This window comes from Bidens hawaiensis, unplaced genomic scaffold (genome assembly GCF_021521415.1).
Source record: "Bidens hawaiensis isolate Kalapana, Puna unplaced genomic scaffold, B.hawaiensis_p1.1 tig00002772_1, whole genome shotgun sequence".
Classification (NCBI taxonomy): domain Eukaryota; kingdom Viridiplantae; phylum Streptophyta; class Magnoliopsida; order Asterales; family Asteraceae; genus Bidens; species Bidens hawaiensis.
Window position 1 is genome coordinate 2,551,640 of NW_027491150.1, and position 16,320 is coordinate 2,567,959.

The 16,320-nt window shown below is 35.8% G+C and overlaps 1 protein-coding gene across 1 annotated transcript; it reads left to right on the forward strand.

Moving 5' to 3' along the window:
- Window positions 1-259: 259 nt before the first annotated feature.
- On the forward strand, window positions 260-5,917 carry LOC143621236 (B3 domain-containing protein Os07g0563300-like). Its single transcript, XM_077092733.1, has 12 exons — window positions 260-390; window positions 2,593-2,674; window positions 2,764-2,862; window positions 2,964-3,246; window positions 3,329-3,644; window positions 3,727-3,832; window positions 3,930-4,104; window positions 4,180-4,259; window positions 4,482-4,736; window positions 4,844-4,893; window positions 4,983-5,053; window positions 5,139-5,917. Exons 1-12 carry the CDS (start codon window positions 260-262, stop codon window positions 5,648-5,650), a joined length of 2,160 nt encoding a protein of 719 aa, XP_076948848.1. The 3' UTR covers window positions 5,651-5,917.
- The last annotated feature ends 10,403 nt before the right edge of the window (window positions 5,918-16,320 follow it).

Here is a 16,320-nt window from a genome sequence, read left to right on the forward strand (position 1 = left end):
TAGACTCTAGAATCTAGATACCCACCCACTAAACCCAAACAACCTGACACACATTATATATTATATATATATATATATTCAACCTATAGATACACAATCTCTCTCTCTCTCTGTTTGCTGCCTCACGCAAGCAAACATAACAACAATAACAGTCACGCAAAATGCTATCTTAGGGTTCTTACTTTCTTACTCTCTACAGGCTGACTTATTATTAATATTATTATTATTATTATTGTTGTGGCCGCCGCTAGTGAATAATATGATGGATTCGTGTTCCGGTTCAGTTCTGAAGGTGTGTTTCAATTCGACTTGTAAACAGTCTATCGAAGTGCCTACACAAGGCTGGCTTTGCCGTACCGGAGACTTCGCTGACCTGTGCGATCGATGCGCGTAAGTCAGTTATTATTTGAGAGAATAATATAATATTTTAATATGTAATAATGCTTATACTTATTATTATTATGTGCTTGTTGTTAAGTTAGATAATAATTTTGTGATGATGTTGCTTGTGTTGTAAGTAATGTTTTAGGTTTTGGAATTGGAGAATTTTTTGTTGTTCTTTTAACCGGAATTAACCGTAACGGAACGAAACTGGTGGTTATGGCTAAGTGAATATGATTGATTGACTGACATTTCGGTTATGGTTATGGTTAATGTATCTTTGTGAACTGACTTTAACCGAATTTATACCTTTAATTAGTTATTATTTGATAGAATCATATAAATATATAATGCTTGCTTACTTATTATTATTATTATTATTATTATTATTATTATTAATTATGTGTTTGTTGTTAAGTTGTTAGATAATAGTTTGGTTATATTTGTGTTTTTTTGTTATGCTAATGATGATGTTACTTGTGTTGTAAGTAATGTTTTAGGTTTTGGAATCGGGGAGTTTTTTGTTGTTCTTTTAACCAGAATTAACCGTAACTGAACAAAACCGATGGTTATGGTTAATGTGTCTTTGTTAACTGACTTTAACCGAAACTTGTATGTTTATGTTTTCCGAATTTTATACCTCTATTTCCCTCTTTTATACCTTTGATTAGTTATTATTTGATAGAATCATATAAATATAAAATGCTTACTTATTATTAATTGCGTGTTTGTTGTTAAGTTGTTAGATAATAGTTTGGTGATATTTGTGTTTTGTTGTTATGCTGCTGCTGCTGTTGCTGATGATGATGATGGTGTTACTTGTGTTGTAAGTAATGTATTAGGTTTTGGAATCGGAGAATTTTGTGTTGTTGTTTTAAATGAACAGTTAACTGAAAAATTTAACCGGAACTGTACGAAACTGGTGGTTATGGTTAAGTGAATGTGATTAACCGACCTTTGTTCGGTTATGGTTATGGTTATGATTATGGTTATGGTTAATGTGTTTTTGTTAACTGACTTTAATCGAAACTTGTATGTTTATGTTAGGTTCGGGACCGTTAACCGAAAAAATGACTGGAACTAAAAATCACCGGACAAAACCGATGGTTATGGTTAAGTGAATATGATTAATTAACCGACCATTCAGTTTTGGTTATGGCTATGGTTATGTTAATGTGTCTTCGTTAACTGACTTTAACCGAAACCGAACCTTGTATGTATATGTTTTTCAGAATTATACCTTCATTTCCGGCTTCGAACATTTTAAGTTTATGTTGCAACTGTCTGTAACATGGCTTGGAACCGGCATATATAAGTTTCGAACATAATTGAGCTTGGTTATGGTTACCCAAAAAATTACCAAAATTAACCGATGGTTATGGTTAAGTGAATATGATTAACCGACCTTTTGGTTATGGTTACGGTTAACGTGATTTCATTAACTGAAACCAAACCGAACCTTGTATGTATATGTTTTCCGAATTTTATACCTCCATTTCTAGCTTCGAACAACTAAGTTTATGCTTCAGCTGTTTATAACCAAGCTTAGAACCGGAAAATTTAAGTTTTGAAGCTTCATAATTGAGCTTGCAATTGTCTAACTGAACCAGTTATAACTAGAGCAAAGGTATAAAGCATGGAAATACATTGGACAATTAACCGAACCTAAGCGAAACCGACTTATGGTTAACATGGCATTCGGTTATGGTTATGGTTAGTCTTTCATAACCGAACTGGCTATGCGCACCTCTAGAATTCGGAAGCTAAAGGAGCTTTATATCTTGTTGTAATCTTGATTTAGGGTTTGGCAATATCGTAATGCCGGTGGAGATAAAGCTTTCACAACTTAGATGACATAGGCGCATAGCTCTGCTGTGGATAGAACTATATATGAATTAGATATAGAAATCTTTAAATGATGTTCCTTGTTGAAGAAGCCATGTATTTTTGTGGTGCAATCAATGTACTTCCTTGAAATGTGGCGTGACTTCGCAAGGAAAAAAGTGAAGGCAGAAACATGTGTTTGTTTATAATAATATCAGTTATGATGTCAACCTTAATTTATGATCTTCGGACGTATACCCGAAGCTTCCAGCTGATATTTATATGATGACCTCATAAACTCTATATTTACTTTGTTTCCAGCTGTTTTTCTTTTGTATTGTTTTTTAGTTATATTAAGTTCACTGATTTATGTTTAATTGACTGTAGTTCTGCTTTTAAAGATGGAAAATTTTGTGATACGTATCACTTGAATGCTTCTGGCTGGAGATGTTGTGAATCTTGTGGAAAGGTTAGAAATCTTTCAAAGATAATTAAGCTTAATCGACATATTCTATATACAATAAGTCCTATATATTAGTGCGCGGTTTTGCTTTGTAGAAAATACATTGTGGATGCATAGTGTCATTCCATATGTTCGTATTGTTGGATGCTGGAGGCATTGAGTGCCTCAACTGTGCAAAAACAGAATACATCTTGGTATTATTCGCATTCAGCTGTTACCTGCATTTGTTGATTTTGGTTATCTAACATAAACTTACACAAATTTTGCTATATTAATAATTAATTCATTGCTTTAGACACCAAATCCTAGTTGGCCATCTGCTTTTCACTCTCTCCATGTACCTTCTGAAAAAATTAAAGATGTTTCAACCAAAAATTGGAGATATATTACTGGATCAGATCCTGTACCTTGGCAGCAAGCACCCAGTCTGTTTGGTTCTTCTAAAAGTCAACATGAATTACAGCTGACTTCCTGTTCTCTGGGTCAAAGTAAAACAATTGATCCTCGTGCAAGATCTGTGAATGACGGCTGGCCGGTCTGTGCACCAGAAATAACTGGCGATAGAGCCCAAACCACTGGTAAAATGTTATTTTGTTAGATAAAGTCAAGAACTTTCTTTAGTTACCGATATAAGTTCACTTAGCCGAACGTTTTATTCAGGAATCCAGTATGATGTGAAACACAGTTGGTTTAAAGATGATTCTTTTAGGAATCTTTCGAGTTTGCAAGAAACATTTATGGCACACGATCAAAAAAGTGAAAATGGAAGAGTGTCTGGAATTCATGTTCAACAGTTAGCCCCTCCACCATCAGTAAGTAAACAATGCTCTAATAATAATAACAATGAAACCAGCACGTCTCTTGGAAATCAGGCCCGTAATGCTAAGGATCGAGGCGAACCACGGGCCCGCCATCAGCTACTTTCCTACTACTCTCCCCAATCTAAAGATCAAGAACACCAGCAATACTGTGGAGGGTATCCTGCTTTTATTAACCATTGTTGATTATTATTATCGTTTGTTTACACAAATCATTTATCTGAAATCATGCCCTTAACATTGTGATAGTTCAACTGCCAAGATTACCCCTTTGTTTGAGAAAGTGTTGAGCGTTAGTGATGCCGGGAAGATGGGTCGGTTGGTTGTACCAAAAAAATATGCAGAGGTTAGTGCCAATGATATAAATAGTGACACTGTATAACTGTTTTTAAGATTTTTGATATCTGTGTTACGAATATAGTTTGTATATGGTTGTTGTACAGGCTTACCTGCCTCCGATTTCTGAGCCTGAAGGCTGTCCACTTGCCATCCAAGATTTGAAGGGAACGCAATGGGTGTTACAGTATAGACTCTGGCCCAATAATAATAGTAGAATATATGTTTTAGAAGGAATGACTCCATGTATACAGTCAATGCAGTTGCGAGCTGGCGATACAGGTAAAATAAATTTATTCAGATATGTAATATGCTCTACTATATTTGAATTGTTGCTCATTTGTTATATTGTTTCAGTGACATTTAGTAAGCTGGAGCCTGAAGGAAAGCTTATTATGGGATGTAGAAAAGCTTCGGTTGCATCTCCATCTCACAAGGTTTGTCTCCTTTTGAACGGTTGAGTGATACATGACATTAGTCAAATCCAAAGTCAAACATAGTATAGGGGTATCTTCGGTTACTAGCTTTTAGAGGTGGAAATTTTTGCGTTTACTTATGAATGTGTCAACTTGAGATACGTTTTTATCTTCTGTTTTTCCTTGCGGTGATGCCAATTAAGTTATGTGTAAAAAAATCAATCTGATGTTCCTCATTGACAGCAGAGCAATGTAACAACTACAAGTGTTTTCGTTCATGAAGATGCTTTAAATGATAATAAGTCGAGAAATCAAGATGGCACATGGTCAGATGTTGATATAATTTCTAACCGTGCTAAAAGGAAGAAAATGTGTTCAGATAGTAAATACCTTAAATTCAGTTTCACTTTGGAACAAGCGCAAGGATTGTTACAACCGACTCTTTCTAGTTCTCCCACCGTTGTATTAATTGATGGTGTTGAGTTTGAGGTTTTTCAGGTAAGCACTGCAATTTCGACACATTTAATGTTTTATATATCTGATTATGCATACAAGCTTCCTAAATAACCTCATATAAAATATTCGATTAATGATTAATATAACAGGAGGCACCAATTATAGGGAGTTCTTCAGAATTTTCAACTGACAATGTTCGGTAAGTTTACTAAAATATTAATTAACTTCTTATAATGTTATACCAAGAGTTTTACATTTATATTATATTTTATCCCATTTGCCTACAAGATCTCTTTGTTCAACGAAGGCTGAAACAACGCCCGAACATCTCGAGTATATGCTTCCCATGATCAATCACGGTATAATATATGCGCATTTCTTGTAAAAATTTGTGTAAATCTTGTATAATATTTGCTAATTTATCTGCACGCGTTTAATAATTAGAAAATCCAGAATCAAGCAACACCATGAATGGCCTTTACGCACTTGCTGACCTGGCAGACCATGACGGGAAGGCCACAACAAAACACCCCCACCATAAACATGGCTGCACATGCATCGTCTGCATTCAACCGCCAAGTGGCAGCAACCACAAATCAACTTGCAAGCATTCTACTACACCACCCCCAAGGATGCAGAATCCGTCTCAACTGCTGTATGCTGACATCATCCGCTATACACGGATGGTAAATAGTAATATTATCAGTGACCACAAATCAGGGGCTGGTCAAACTTCTGAAAATAACCCGAGTAAAGAAAAACCGTCCAGTTTGTCTTTCAAAAGCCAAAATATTGACTTGAATATACTACCCGAACGGGAAGAAGAGTCTTCTCCTGTTTCAGGTTCCATGGGGATAACGAAAGTAGTTCAAGAATCTAAACATACATACATTAATATGCAGAAGCCGTCGATCAATGGCAACACTGATGGATATCACATAAATCATGATCTATAAGGCTATAAAGGTACCATTTCCATTATTAGCTAATAGTAGCCGTTGTCACAGGCGAAGATAGTAGTTATTGATTCGTGGTGGCGGTGATGGTGGTTAGGTTGAAGCTGTTTTGTTATGTGAGTAGGAGCTCACCTTGCTGATCATCTTTTAGAAAAAAGATATTATTAGAGCTTCGTTAAGTTTTTCGTTTAATCCTAGAAGCTAACTTTATGCGTTATGACATGCTCTAGATTCATCAAAGTACATAATCATTCGGTGTAATTATATTTTTTTAGTTTTAAATGTCATTAGATCTTTAAATTCAAATCCTGAAGAGGTTTTTGTTCATAAAAATTTAGCATATTGCAGTTTTTGCATAAGCATGTGCTTTTATGTTCATGAAATAACTGTTTTTATTTAACCACCATTTTGTACATGTATTGTAAGCGTGAAGCGTTATGAAAACCGCTTCAGTTTGCATGGTCATGGACCTAAGTTTATACGAGCCGGCTCGTTTAATCGATCCCCTATATTAATTAAGAAATAGAAATGGGATTTTTTTTATTTTTTATTATAGGATATTGGATTTCTTTTAGAAGATGACTCAGACTTGAACCGAGAAGCTCTATCACTTCTTCCTAAGAGCAGTGTGTCTACCGATTTCAATCGTCGAGATTGAACAAGTCAATTCAACCAAATCAGTTTTTTTAGTAAAGATTCAATTTGATTAAAAAATGACTCATTGCTAAACTGAAATATATTTATTTTACAAATTAGATAATATTCAATTTATTTAGGTAGATACTTGATTTGGATTTGTTTCATCTCCAACAGAAAACATGTACAAAGTCATTGACTCATTCCAAGTTGAGATACAAATATTGCAAATACTAATAATTAGCTTTTTATTTTATTATCATTTGGTAATGAAAATATCCATTAAATTGTTTAAGTGCAAGTAATAATTAAATATCATTATACAAGAAGATGGAGTACTAGTAAAGCAATAATTTGATATATGGATGACATTCCCTTTTTCATCCCAACAATTATGTTGTATGTCTACAAAGGAATGAGCATTTTCACATGTCAACATTCAACATTGACACTTCATCTTTCTTCTCTTAGCACACCTTTGAATAACGACCATAACTAATATCTATATACCCACTCATATATACTTCACAATAATAATATTCATTACTCAGTAAAATTTGTGCTTATGTTAACATCTATAGTTGGTAATTCTTAAAAAAACTTGAAAATTGTCTCTTAAATAATCAATGTTTCTTGTTTGTGTTATGGTTTACGACTTTACGTAACATAAACTACTTTTGTTTTTGTTTTTTTCATATGTTTTTACATTGTCATATTACTTATAGATATCGATTTCATTTTGGTTATACAACATTTTGTGTGCGTATTTGTGTTAGTATTTTTTTAGTGTTAACAACTATTAGTTAGAAAATACTATCTACAATCTATTTATTAGTATTTCTAATAGTCTAAGCCTCGTGTACGTGAAGCTAGCGAGTAGCGTCTTTGTATCACTTCTTGACCTTTAGGATTTCAAGCATCACATGCTCTTTAAACCAAGAGTATCATCGAAAGTTTGAAACCAAGTACATGTTTTCTTGATGGTCTTACTGAATAACGTCACACCATTAATGATGTTTCGGAGAGACAAATCCAATTTTGTATAGAATATTATTTCATATCATAGCATCAGTCATTTTCATTTCATCAAATAAGAACATTATATGGATTTTGGATGGGAAATCTTACTACCAAGCACAATGGTTCCACCAAGTCTATAACACAATCTATGTGATTTTGATTTACAATTATGCGTTTCAAGTTTCAACACATAATTTGAATATACAAAAACCCAATATTTATTTACTAACTTTTTAATAATACATGTGAAAAAAGATGCAACAAAATGAAATAAAAGAAAAAGGTAGCACTACTTTTAGTAAAAACATAGTACATAATGAAGAGCTCCTTTTGAATACAAGGCTTTTTCTCTACTTTTTATAATATCTATTCTATAAATACCATAAAAGAAAGCCACCTTATTTTGCCCAAACTTAAAAGCAAGTGTTTTTCCTATATTCAATATAATGTGTGAAATATACTTTTTGACATCTTTATTTATGGGTTTTAACTTTTTTAGGTATAACATTAAAATTACCAAACAAGACATATGATATACAAAAAACAACCAAATAACCAACCAAAAGTCCAAAACATAATAAAACAAGGGATATAGATATATGCCAATGTATTATATTTATATTACCATTTTATTATATAAAAGTAGTTACATTATATAAAAAGAAGTCAATCAATCATTAGCAATTAATCAACTTCGTTCTCTCCCTTTGTTTCATGAGTTGTTTTGTAGGGGCAAAAGGGTCATTTCCTATAAGAATAAATCTTGAAACAATCGGGTCGGATCATCCATTACTACATAATAAATAAATAAAAATAAAAAAAGTTTGATAATAAGTTCATTTTTGTTGTCCTCGCATCTTTCCTCTTGAGCAATGGAGAAGATTATTGGGACACGTGCAGAGATCTTAGCCCTCCCTTTTCCTCTGTTGTTGATCCACATAGATTAGAGTCATGTTTATACCCAATCAAGATTTGACAAGTCATCTAGTCATGTTGAATTAATTCACATTGAAAAAAAACTTAAAAAATTCAATGCAAAATGTACACTTCATTTAATGCACTTGGTTTTCCCTTTCCAATTTATTATTTTATTACATTTTTCAATTCTAAATACATTTATATATCTTATAATCTTGTAAAGAAAATATGTTGAAAAAGAATGATCATATCACTCATATGAGAATAAAAGGAAAAAAAATATTGGATTCATATACCAAGAAAATCACTCCTTCCCCTGGTCAGCACACAGGCCGAAAAGCCTCCCTTCCCCTGGTCAGCACATTCCAAGAAAATCACTCCTATTTCACATAGTCACTTACGCACCCCACCCTGTCTTCTACTGAATCATACACCACTGAATCATTCACTCCTATTTCACATAGTCACTTACCTTTTTTTCTGTCATGCACACCAACTGTTCGACCTTTTGCCTCAACCAAACTTCTTGATTTTTCACTCTTGTTCTTTCTATTTTCCTTTTGGGTGCTTAAGGGGGTATTGTGAGTTGGAGTTCTACCCATTTTGCTTTGTTTTGGAGCTATACCTTCCTCCTCTTATGCCTTAGCGGTTGTTGTGGGGTGCTAGATGGGGGTGAGCAACCCGTAGTTGCTCCCCTCCTTCGAGTGTGAGGGGTTTGGTCTCTGTTTCTTGCTCTAACTCATCTCGAGTCGGGGTCTTTAGGGGTCCGGTGTCTTTTGTGATTTGTTTGTTTCTGTTCTCGTGTGTACATGGCTACCATAAAAAGAATTCGAAACGTAAATACAGGAGGGCTTGGTCCTAGCTCCACTTACGGTTTAAGGCCATGCCCCTTTAAGCATTTCCACGAGTGTAAGGATGGTAGACCTGGGTCCTCGGGGTTTTTCCGCCTAACTGAGCACATGCAAAGTACCCATTTCAAAACGGATACTCGGAAGAACCTTTTAAAAGACGCTATCTCTAAGGATTTGGACCTGTTTATTGATGTTGGGGAAGCCCTTCGGGAGGGGGATAAATGGTTATGTGGGAGGTGCATGACGTTGCATGCCCTTAGCAGGGGGTGCAAGCATGCTGATGGTGTCTATTCTTTTTCTGTGGATTCTGGAGATGCTGGAGAATTCATTGTTGGGATCCAGAAACCTAATCGTGTGTCTGTGGATATGGACCCAAGTCCATCTGTAGGAGTGGTTGGGGATGTATCCCTTTTGGAACGGGTTTTCTCCCTTCCCATTCAAACGGTTAAGAGCATCCCCCCAAGTTGTCGTTTGGCGTTTGCTCAGACTTTGGCATGCGCTTTACGCAAGGTAGTGGTTTCACCAGGCTCGATTGAGAATTGGGTCAAATTACTTTTGTTGCCGCGTTGTACTTTAAGGGTGGTGAAACCTTCCACTAGGCAGGAACGCAGGTCAGGGAATCGAAAGTCTTTGCAATGTAGTAGCATTCAGCAAGCACTTGCGGTGTGGAAAGATGGATCTGGTTTTGCTGATTTGGTTCTTTCTCTCTTTGATAACGTGGGGGGGAGCTTTTTTTCTAAAAGAGAGGTTGGAGGGGAGGAGGGTTCTGAAAACAGCCTTAATATTAAACAATGTCTCAGGAAAGTCAGGGATGGTCATTTCACAGCTGCAGTCAAGGTATTATGCTCAAGTGGGGTTGCCCCTCTCGGAGATTCAACCATGAAAGCCCTCATTGATAAACACCCAGTGGTGCCGCCTCCGTCCTTGCCTTCTAGCTCTGTCGTCCTGCCTACTCTCTCTGTGGATGGGGACTGTGTGCTTAGATGTATCCGATCATTTCCTAAAGGGACCTCATGCGGGAGAGACGGGTTGCGGGCGCAACACTTGTTGGATGCTCTTAGTGGTGAGGGATCAGTGACTTCCATGGGGCTGCTCTCAGCCATCACTGAAGTCGTCAACTTATGGCTAGGGGGTCTGTGCCCCAAGGTGCTCGCTGAGTTTATTGCTTCGGCCCCCCTTACCCCTTTATTAAAGCCGGATAATGGAATTCGGCCCATTGCTGTGGGGGCTATCTGGCGTAGGTTGGTTTCTAAAGTGGCTATGAAGATGGTTGGGAAGGAAATGACTCAGTATTTAAGGGACTTTCAGTTTGGGGTGGGGACCCCTAATGGGGCAGAGGCGGTGCTTCACAGCGCGAACCGGTTTCTTAACTCCTTTCACGCGGACGGCTCTTTAGCTATGCTTACCGTGGACTTCTCCAACGCCTTCAATATGGTCGACCGCACAGCTCTTCTCCGAGAGGTTCATCATCATTGCCCGTCTATCTATCTATGGGTCCAGTTCCTTTATGCCCAGCCGGCTAGGTTGTACGTTGATGATAACTGTATAGGGGCTACTACTGGGGTTCAGCAGGGAGACCCCCTTGGGCCCCTCCTCTTTGCCTTAGCATTACACCCTCTTGTTCTCCGGGTACAAAACGACTGTAACCTCCCATTTCATGCTTGGTACTTGGATGATGGGACTATTATTGGTGGTGCCAACGAAGTCGCTAAAGCCCTAGACATTATCAACTCGGAAGGGCCATCATTGGGGCTGCAACTTAATATTAAGAAAACCGAGGTTTTTTGGCCAACGTGTAACGGGGTGAAAGTCAAAGATGGGCTCTTCCCTAGTGGGATTGGTAGACCAGAGAGAGGGGTAAAGCTCCTTGGAGGGGCTGTTAGTCGAGATCCCTACTTTATTAAGGAGTTGGCGAGGCGGAGAGCATCTCGTGCGGTTGATCTTATGAAACTCTTACCTTGCCTTAGGGATCCCCAGAGCGAACTCCTCCTGCTTAGGTCTTGCATGGGGGTTGCTAAGTTGCTTTTTGGGTTACGAACCTGCCACCCCCATATGATGGATGATGCGGTATCCTGTTTTGATAAGGGGCTACGAGAAGCCATTGAAGACATAGTTGTATGTGGAGGCCCGTTCTTTGGTGATCTTCAGTGGCGACTTGCATCTTTACCGATGCGCTTAGGGGGTTTAGGCCTTCTTTCGGCTCATGATGTCGGGGTTTACGCTTTTGTAGCGTCGAGGGCTCAGTCTTGGAAGCTACAGAATCACATCTTAAGGAACAGCGGAGTTGTCGACCTGGACCCAGACTATGTGCAGGCCCTGGAACGCCTAAATGGCGCTCTCCCAGACTTTGACATTGGCGGTTTCTCTAATATGGACACCGCCCCACCAAAGCCTCAAAAAACTTTGGCGAATGCCCTTTTTGGAAAAATCGCTCAGAGCCTGGGAGAAGTTTTTGGATTGTCCCCCCGACAGAAGGCGGTTTTTGAATGCTTACAAGGTCCTCATGCCCAAGATTTTCTGACCGTTATCCCGATTGATGGCTTGGGCCAAAGCATGTCTGCGGTCGAGTATAGGGCCATTCTTAAGTACCGTTTGATGGTCCCAATGTACCCCGAAGACGAAACATGTCCGATCTGCCGTAAGGCCTGCCTGGATAAATTCGGAGAGCATGCGGTTCATTGCAAGGAGATGCCTGGGTTCAAATACCGACATGATTGGGTGCGGGACGTTCTTTGGGACATCTTAAGGCGAGCTGGGATATCAGCTAAAAAGGAAGCCCCCGTAAACTTCCTTACAGACCCCACGGAAGGGAGATCCACTCTACGACCGGCAGATTTGCTCGTCTTTGGTTGGGCCGGGGGAAAACACGCTTGTGTTGACCTCACAGGGGTATCTCCCTTAGCTGGTTTGAGGGATAATGGGTTTGTAGCTGGGCAAGCAATAAAAAGGGCTGAAACGAAGAAGGTGGAGAAACATGCTAAAGCCTGCGAAGAGAACCAACATGTTTTTGTCCCTCTGGCTTTTGATACATTTGGCTCCTTGGCACCGGAAGCTATCCGTTTTCTAACCAGGGTCCAAAAGGTTGTGCATAGCAATGTGTCGACTCCAAAGGGGCAGGGGTATGTCTTTAGCAGGTTAGGGTTTGCAATTCAGAAAGGGGTGGCGGCGCAGCTTGTTGCCCGCCTACCTGCTATATTGATGTAATATCTATGTTTCATCAGTAGAAATAAAAGGTAAAATTAAAGATTAAAAAAAAAAAAAAAAAAAAAAAAAAAAATTCATATACAAAAGGAATGAATATGAATATATGATGGGAAAAATATGTATGCATTAATCATTATGCTTATATAAAAAATTCTAAGACTATAAAAAGTATATAAGGATAAAAATAACATAAATAATAAGTTATTTTCAAGAAAACCCATGTCTAATTACAAGAATAAAAACATGTATTATGCCCTATATATATGACTATTAAGTATTAACTAAAATGATCAAGAATGATTTAAAGATTCAACAAGCAATATAAATACATGAAGAAGAATGATCATATATTGTCATATACTTATATGAATATATGATGGCAAATGTGTACATACATTATGCTTTATAAAAAAAATTCTAAAACTTTAGAAATGTATATACTGATTAAAAAATCCCACAAGACATTAAGTTATTTGCAAGAAAACCCATTTATAATATGAATAAAGATCAATAATAAAAACATATTTATACAATATACATGTATCTATATATCTATGAACTATTAATTAATATGAACAATGATCAAGAATGACATAAGGATTCAACAAGCAATATAAGTGTCCATGCTTCTAAGACTCTTAAGTCTTAAGTTCTAATCCAAAATCATAACTATCATAGAAACATGTACATGCATAGATTTAATCATTTAATCACTAAAAACAAAACATACACAACACATATACATGCATACATATGTATCAAACTATCAATATCACATATACATGCATATAGATGTAACATTATTGTAAATGAATGATAGAGAGAGACTTACAAGTGTATGTTGAGGAAGAAGAGATTCAACAAGGTATGTGTGTAAACTGAAGGTTAAAGAAGAACAAGAGGGGTGTGGGGGTGGGGTGGGTTGGGGGAGGGGGGTAGGGTAAGGCGTGTAGTTTGTTAGGTAGCTGGGCTGGATGACAGAGGTTGCGTGTTGGTTTTCAACATGCTTATATAATGGTTGGTCATATGTACAAACATATTATTATTACTATCAAACTAATGTACAATATCTATTGCATGGAGTACAAGTCATTGTAGGGTTATGGATTTGGACTAAGGAAATATTACTTTGGTTAAAGTGAGATGTAAATATTATGTTATCTCGATTATATAATTTGCTTAGGTCACTCCTCCCATCCCTTTACAGATTCTTATGAATATTTAAATATTAAATTGTTTAGTCAATTCATTTGGTTTTTTAATATTATTTTGTACACGTTATATACACCGTTACAGACTTACAGCCCATGACAAACAAATAAGGTAGAAAATAATGTGACAGGTAAATAAAGTTACTTGAAGTGGTTGACTTTTAGGTTTCTATAGGATAAGTTATTGAAAATGAATATAACAATATAAAAGTTATGTTTAGCATTTTGATTTTTCAAATAATTCTTAAATAAAAAGGGCCACCTCCTGTCATATAATGCATATATTTCTTTTCGAACATGACACATTTACTTATGAACGGGTCAATTCACATTAAAGGGAGCGTTAAAAATGAAGAACAAAATGTAATTAGAAACTTAAAATGAAAACGGGTTGAAGTAACAACCACAAATTTACCTTAGATACGCATAACCATGTTAAGTCATTTTATATTGTTAATCAAATACTTTAGGTTGTTTGTAATTATCTATTTAATACTGATATGAAATATTAAAAAAACGTGTTTTAGATCAATATACATCGGTTTGTTCTGTCGCATCCATCCATCACTATAATCGTAGCCCATGTGACATTGTCTGTACAATGACGGGGGTGGAGATGTGGGCGAACAAGCACCATTCCTTGTCTATGGTATTAACAGATAAGGAATGTGTGTCCAGATTAAATGAAAAATATTATCTTTTTATATTTTTATTGTTTTTATATATATAGAGTGAATTATAAACTTGTACATAATATCATTGCTGATATACGAACCAAATTTATTTTTAGTTTTGACGAAAATATTATATGCATTCAATGGGTAAAATGATAAAATTTGTAATGTTTTTCTTTTAAACGCATTAATTTGTGTAACTTTAAACACTACTTATATTTTTATTTTATTCAAATTTTAAATTTATATGAGTAACTTTTCCAACCCTTAAGAACTTGATAGTTAACACTTAACAGGGAACTGATTGAATTCTATGATAACCAACTTGTTTAATGACATAATAACTTAATACTAGTGAGAGGATTCTAATCTTACCACTTGGTTAGATTGTAAGTACATAGTTAGAGAATCTTAGATGAAATAACTTGTTGCAAGAAAAAGAAATAAAGATTGTAACTGTATTGTATCTCCTACATGACATGCAATAAATCATTATCAATTATAAGATTGGTCGGAGTGCCCTTGGGGTGGCTTCGGCCCCGCCAGAAACAACACCCCCCCCCCCCCCCCTTCATCTGACCTGACAAGAAGAACACCTTGTCTGGGGTAGCATGTAGTCATCCCGATTGTCCCGCTCCATTTAAATGTAAATTATTAACGAAATGAAGATTACTAGGGGTTTAAATTGGTGGTGGCGTAGTGGTGACGACCACATCTTGAAGAAAAATAAAATACGAGTTAGATTTTTGTGATATATACAAAATTTAATAATGGGCCTGACTAAGTTTTGAGATTTTTTAAATGTTAATGGCTCAAACTGATTTTTAATTAATAATTTAATACATCATAAATTAATGTTAACGAATATTAAGTTTTAAAACTAAATGTTAATTTAGTATTTAAATTTCATTTATGTTTATCAAGTCTTAGTTTGAAAGAATTTAGTTAATTTAGTTTTGAATGAAATATGGTCATTTTTACATTTGAAAAATATATTGTGATTAAATGACTACATAAATTAATATCACAACCCGTTTTTAATTTGGTATAATACTGTGGCCTATGGGTCAATGCTCGTGTCTTTTATTTAGCCCATAAAGAAATGCCACAACCCATCTTGAGTTTAGGCCACTAATAAAATATATTAAAATATTTGTAGTGATAGAATTCACTAGATTATGTTAAGACTAAATTACAAATTTGTTATTTTTTAATTACCCATATTATAAAATGGGTCTTTTAATTTTTTTATTTTCACTTATGTTGTCCTAACTTTAAACCTCCTTTAGTTCTTGTCATATTGAGGTTAAATATTTTTGTTAACTTAAGCCTTAAGGGTGTTATAGTTTTTCTAGCCGTAATGAACTATTCTTGTAAATAAACTTTATTTTTGTTTAAATTTTACTAACTACAATTTTTATTCTTTCGAATATCTTAAATTATAAAACTAGTCATTTTAGAAAATGACCTTTACTCACTGTATTTTATATGATTATTTGTTGCGGTTTAGTTTTTTACACTACTTTCATTCCAATTTTATGCTAAGTCTCGTAATATACCATGTACATAAGGGCATTTTAGTTATTTTTAAGATGCAATTGGAGTTGCAAATCTAACGTCATCTTTATTGATCGCACTAGGAGTCATGATACGATCCTTGCACCATAGATGCGCATTTTGGATGAACTTTTTATAAGGGAATCTCCAAACGTACAAACCTTTATTGATTCACGCTTATTCTTTTTTGCTTTTCTAGCGTAGAGTTTATGATGTTTGTTCAAGGATAGTTTGTCTATATAATCGAATTCCTTTTTAACTCACATTCATTATTACTCGAGATATTTTATTTTTATACTGTAATCCACATTCACACATTAAGTAATCAACCAAATTATCTCAGATCCGCTTTGTATCAAGACGTGTTTTCACACAATCAACCGCCAATCTTTGAACTAATAAGGCATAGTAGAAAACTTCAAACTAACTATCATCTCGTGACATATTTAATTTCACTCGCTTATCGAGTTATAAACGTACTGCACATGTGTAAACGAGCCGATCCCAAGCTCAAAAATATCCACGCTCGGGTCATTTCATGCTTTTTTTTTTCAAAGCTGGAGCTCGGCTCAAGAACTGACTTTTCAAACTCGGGCTTG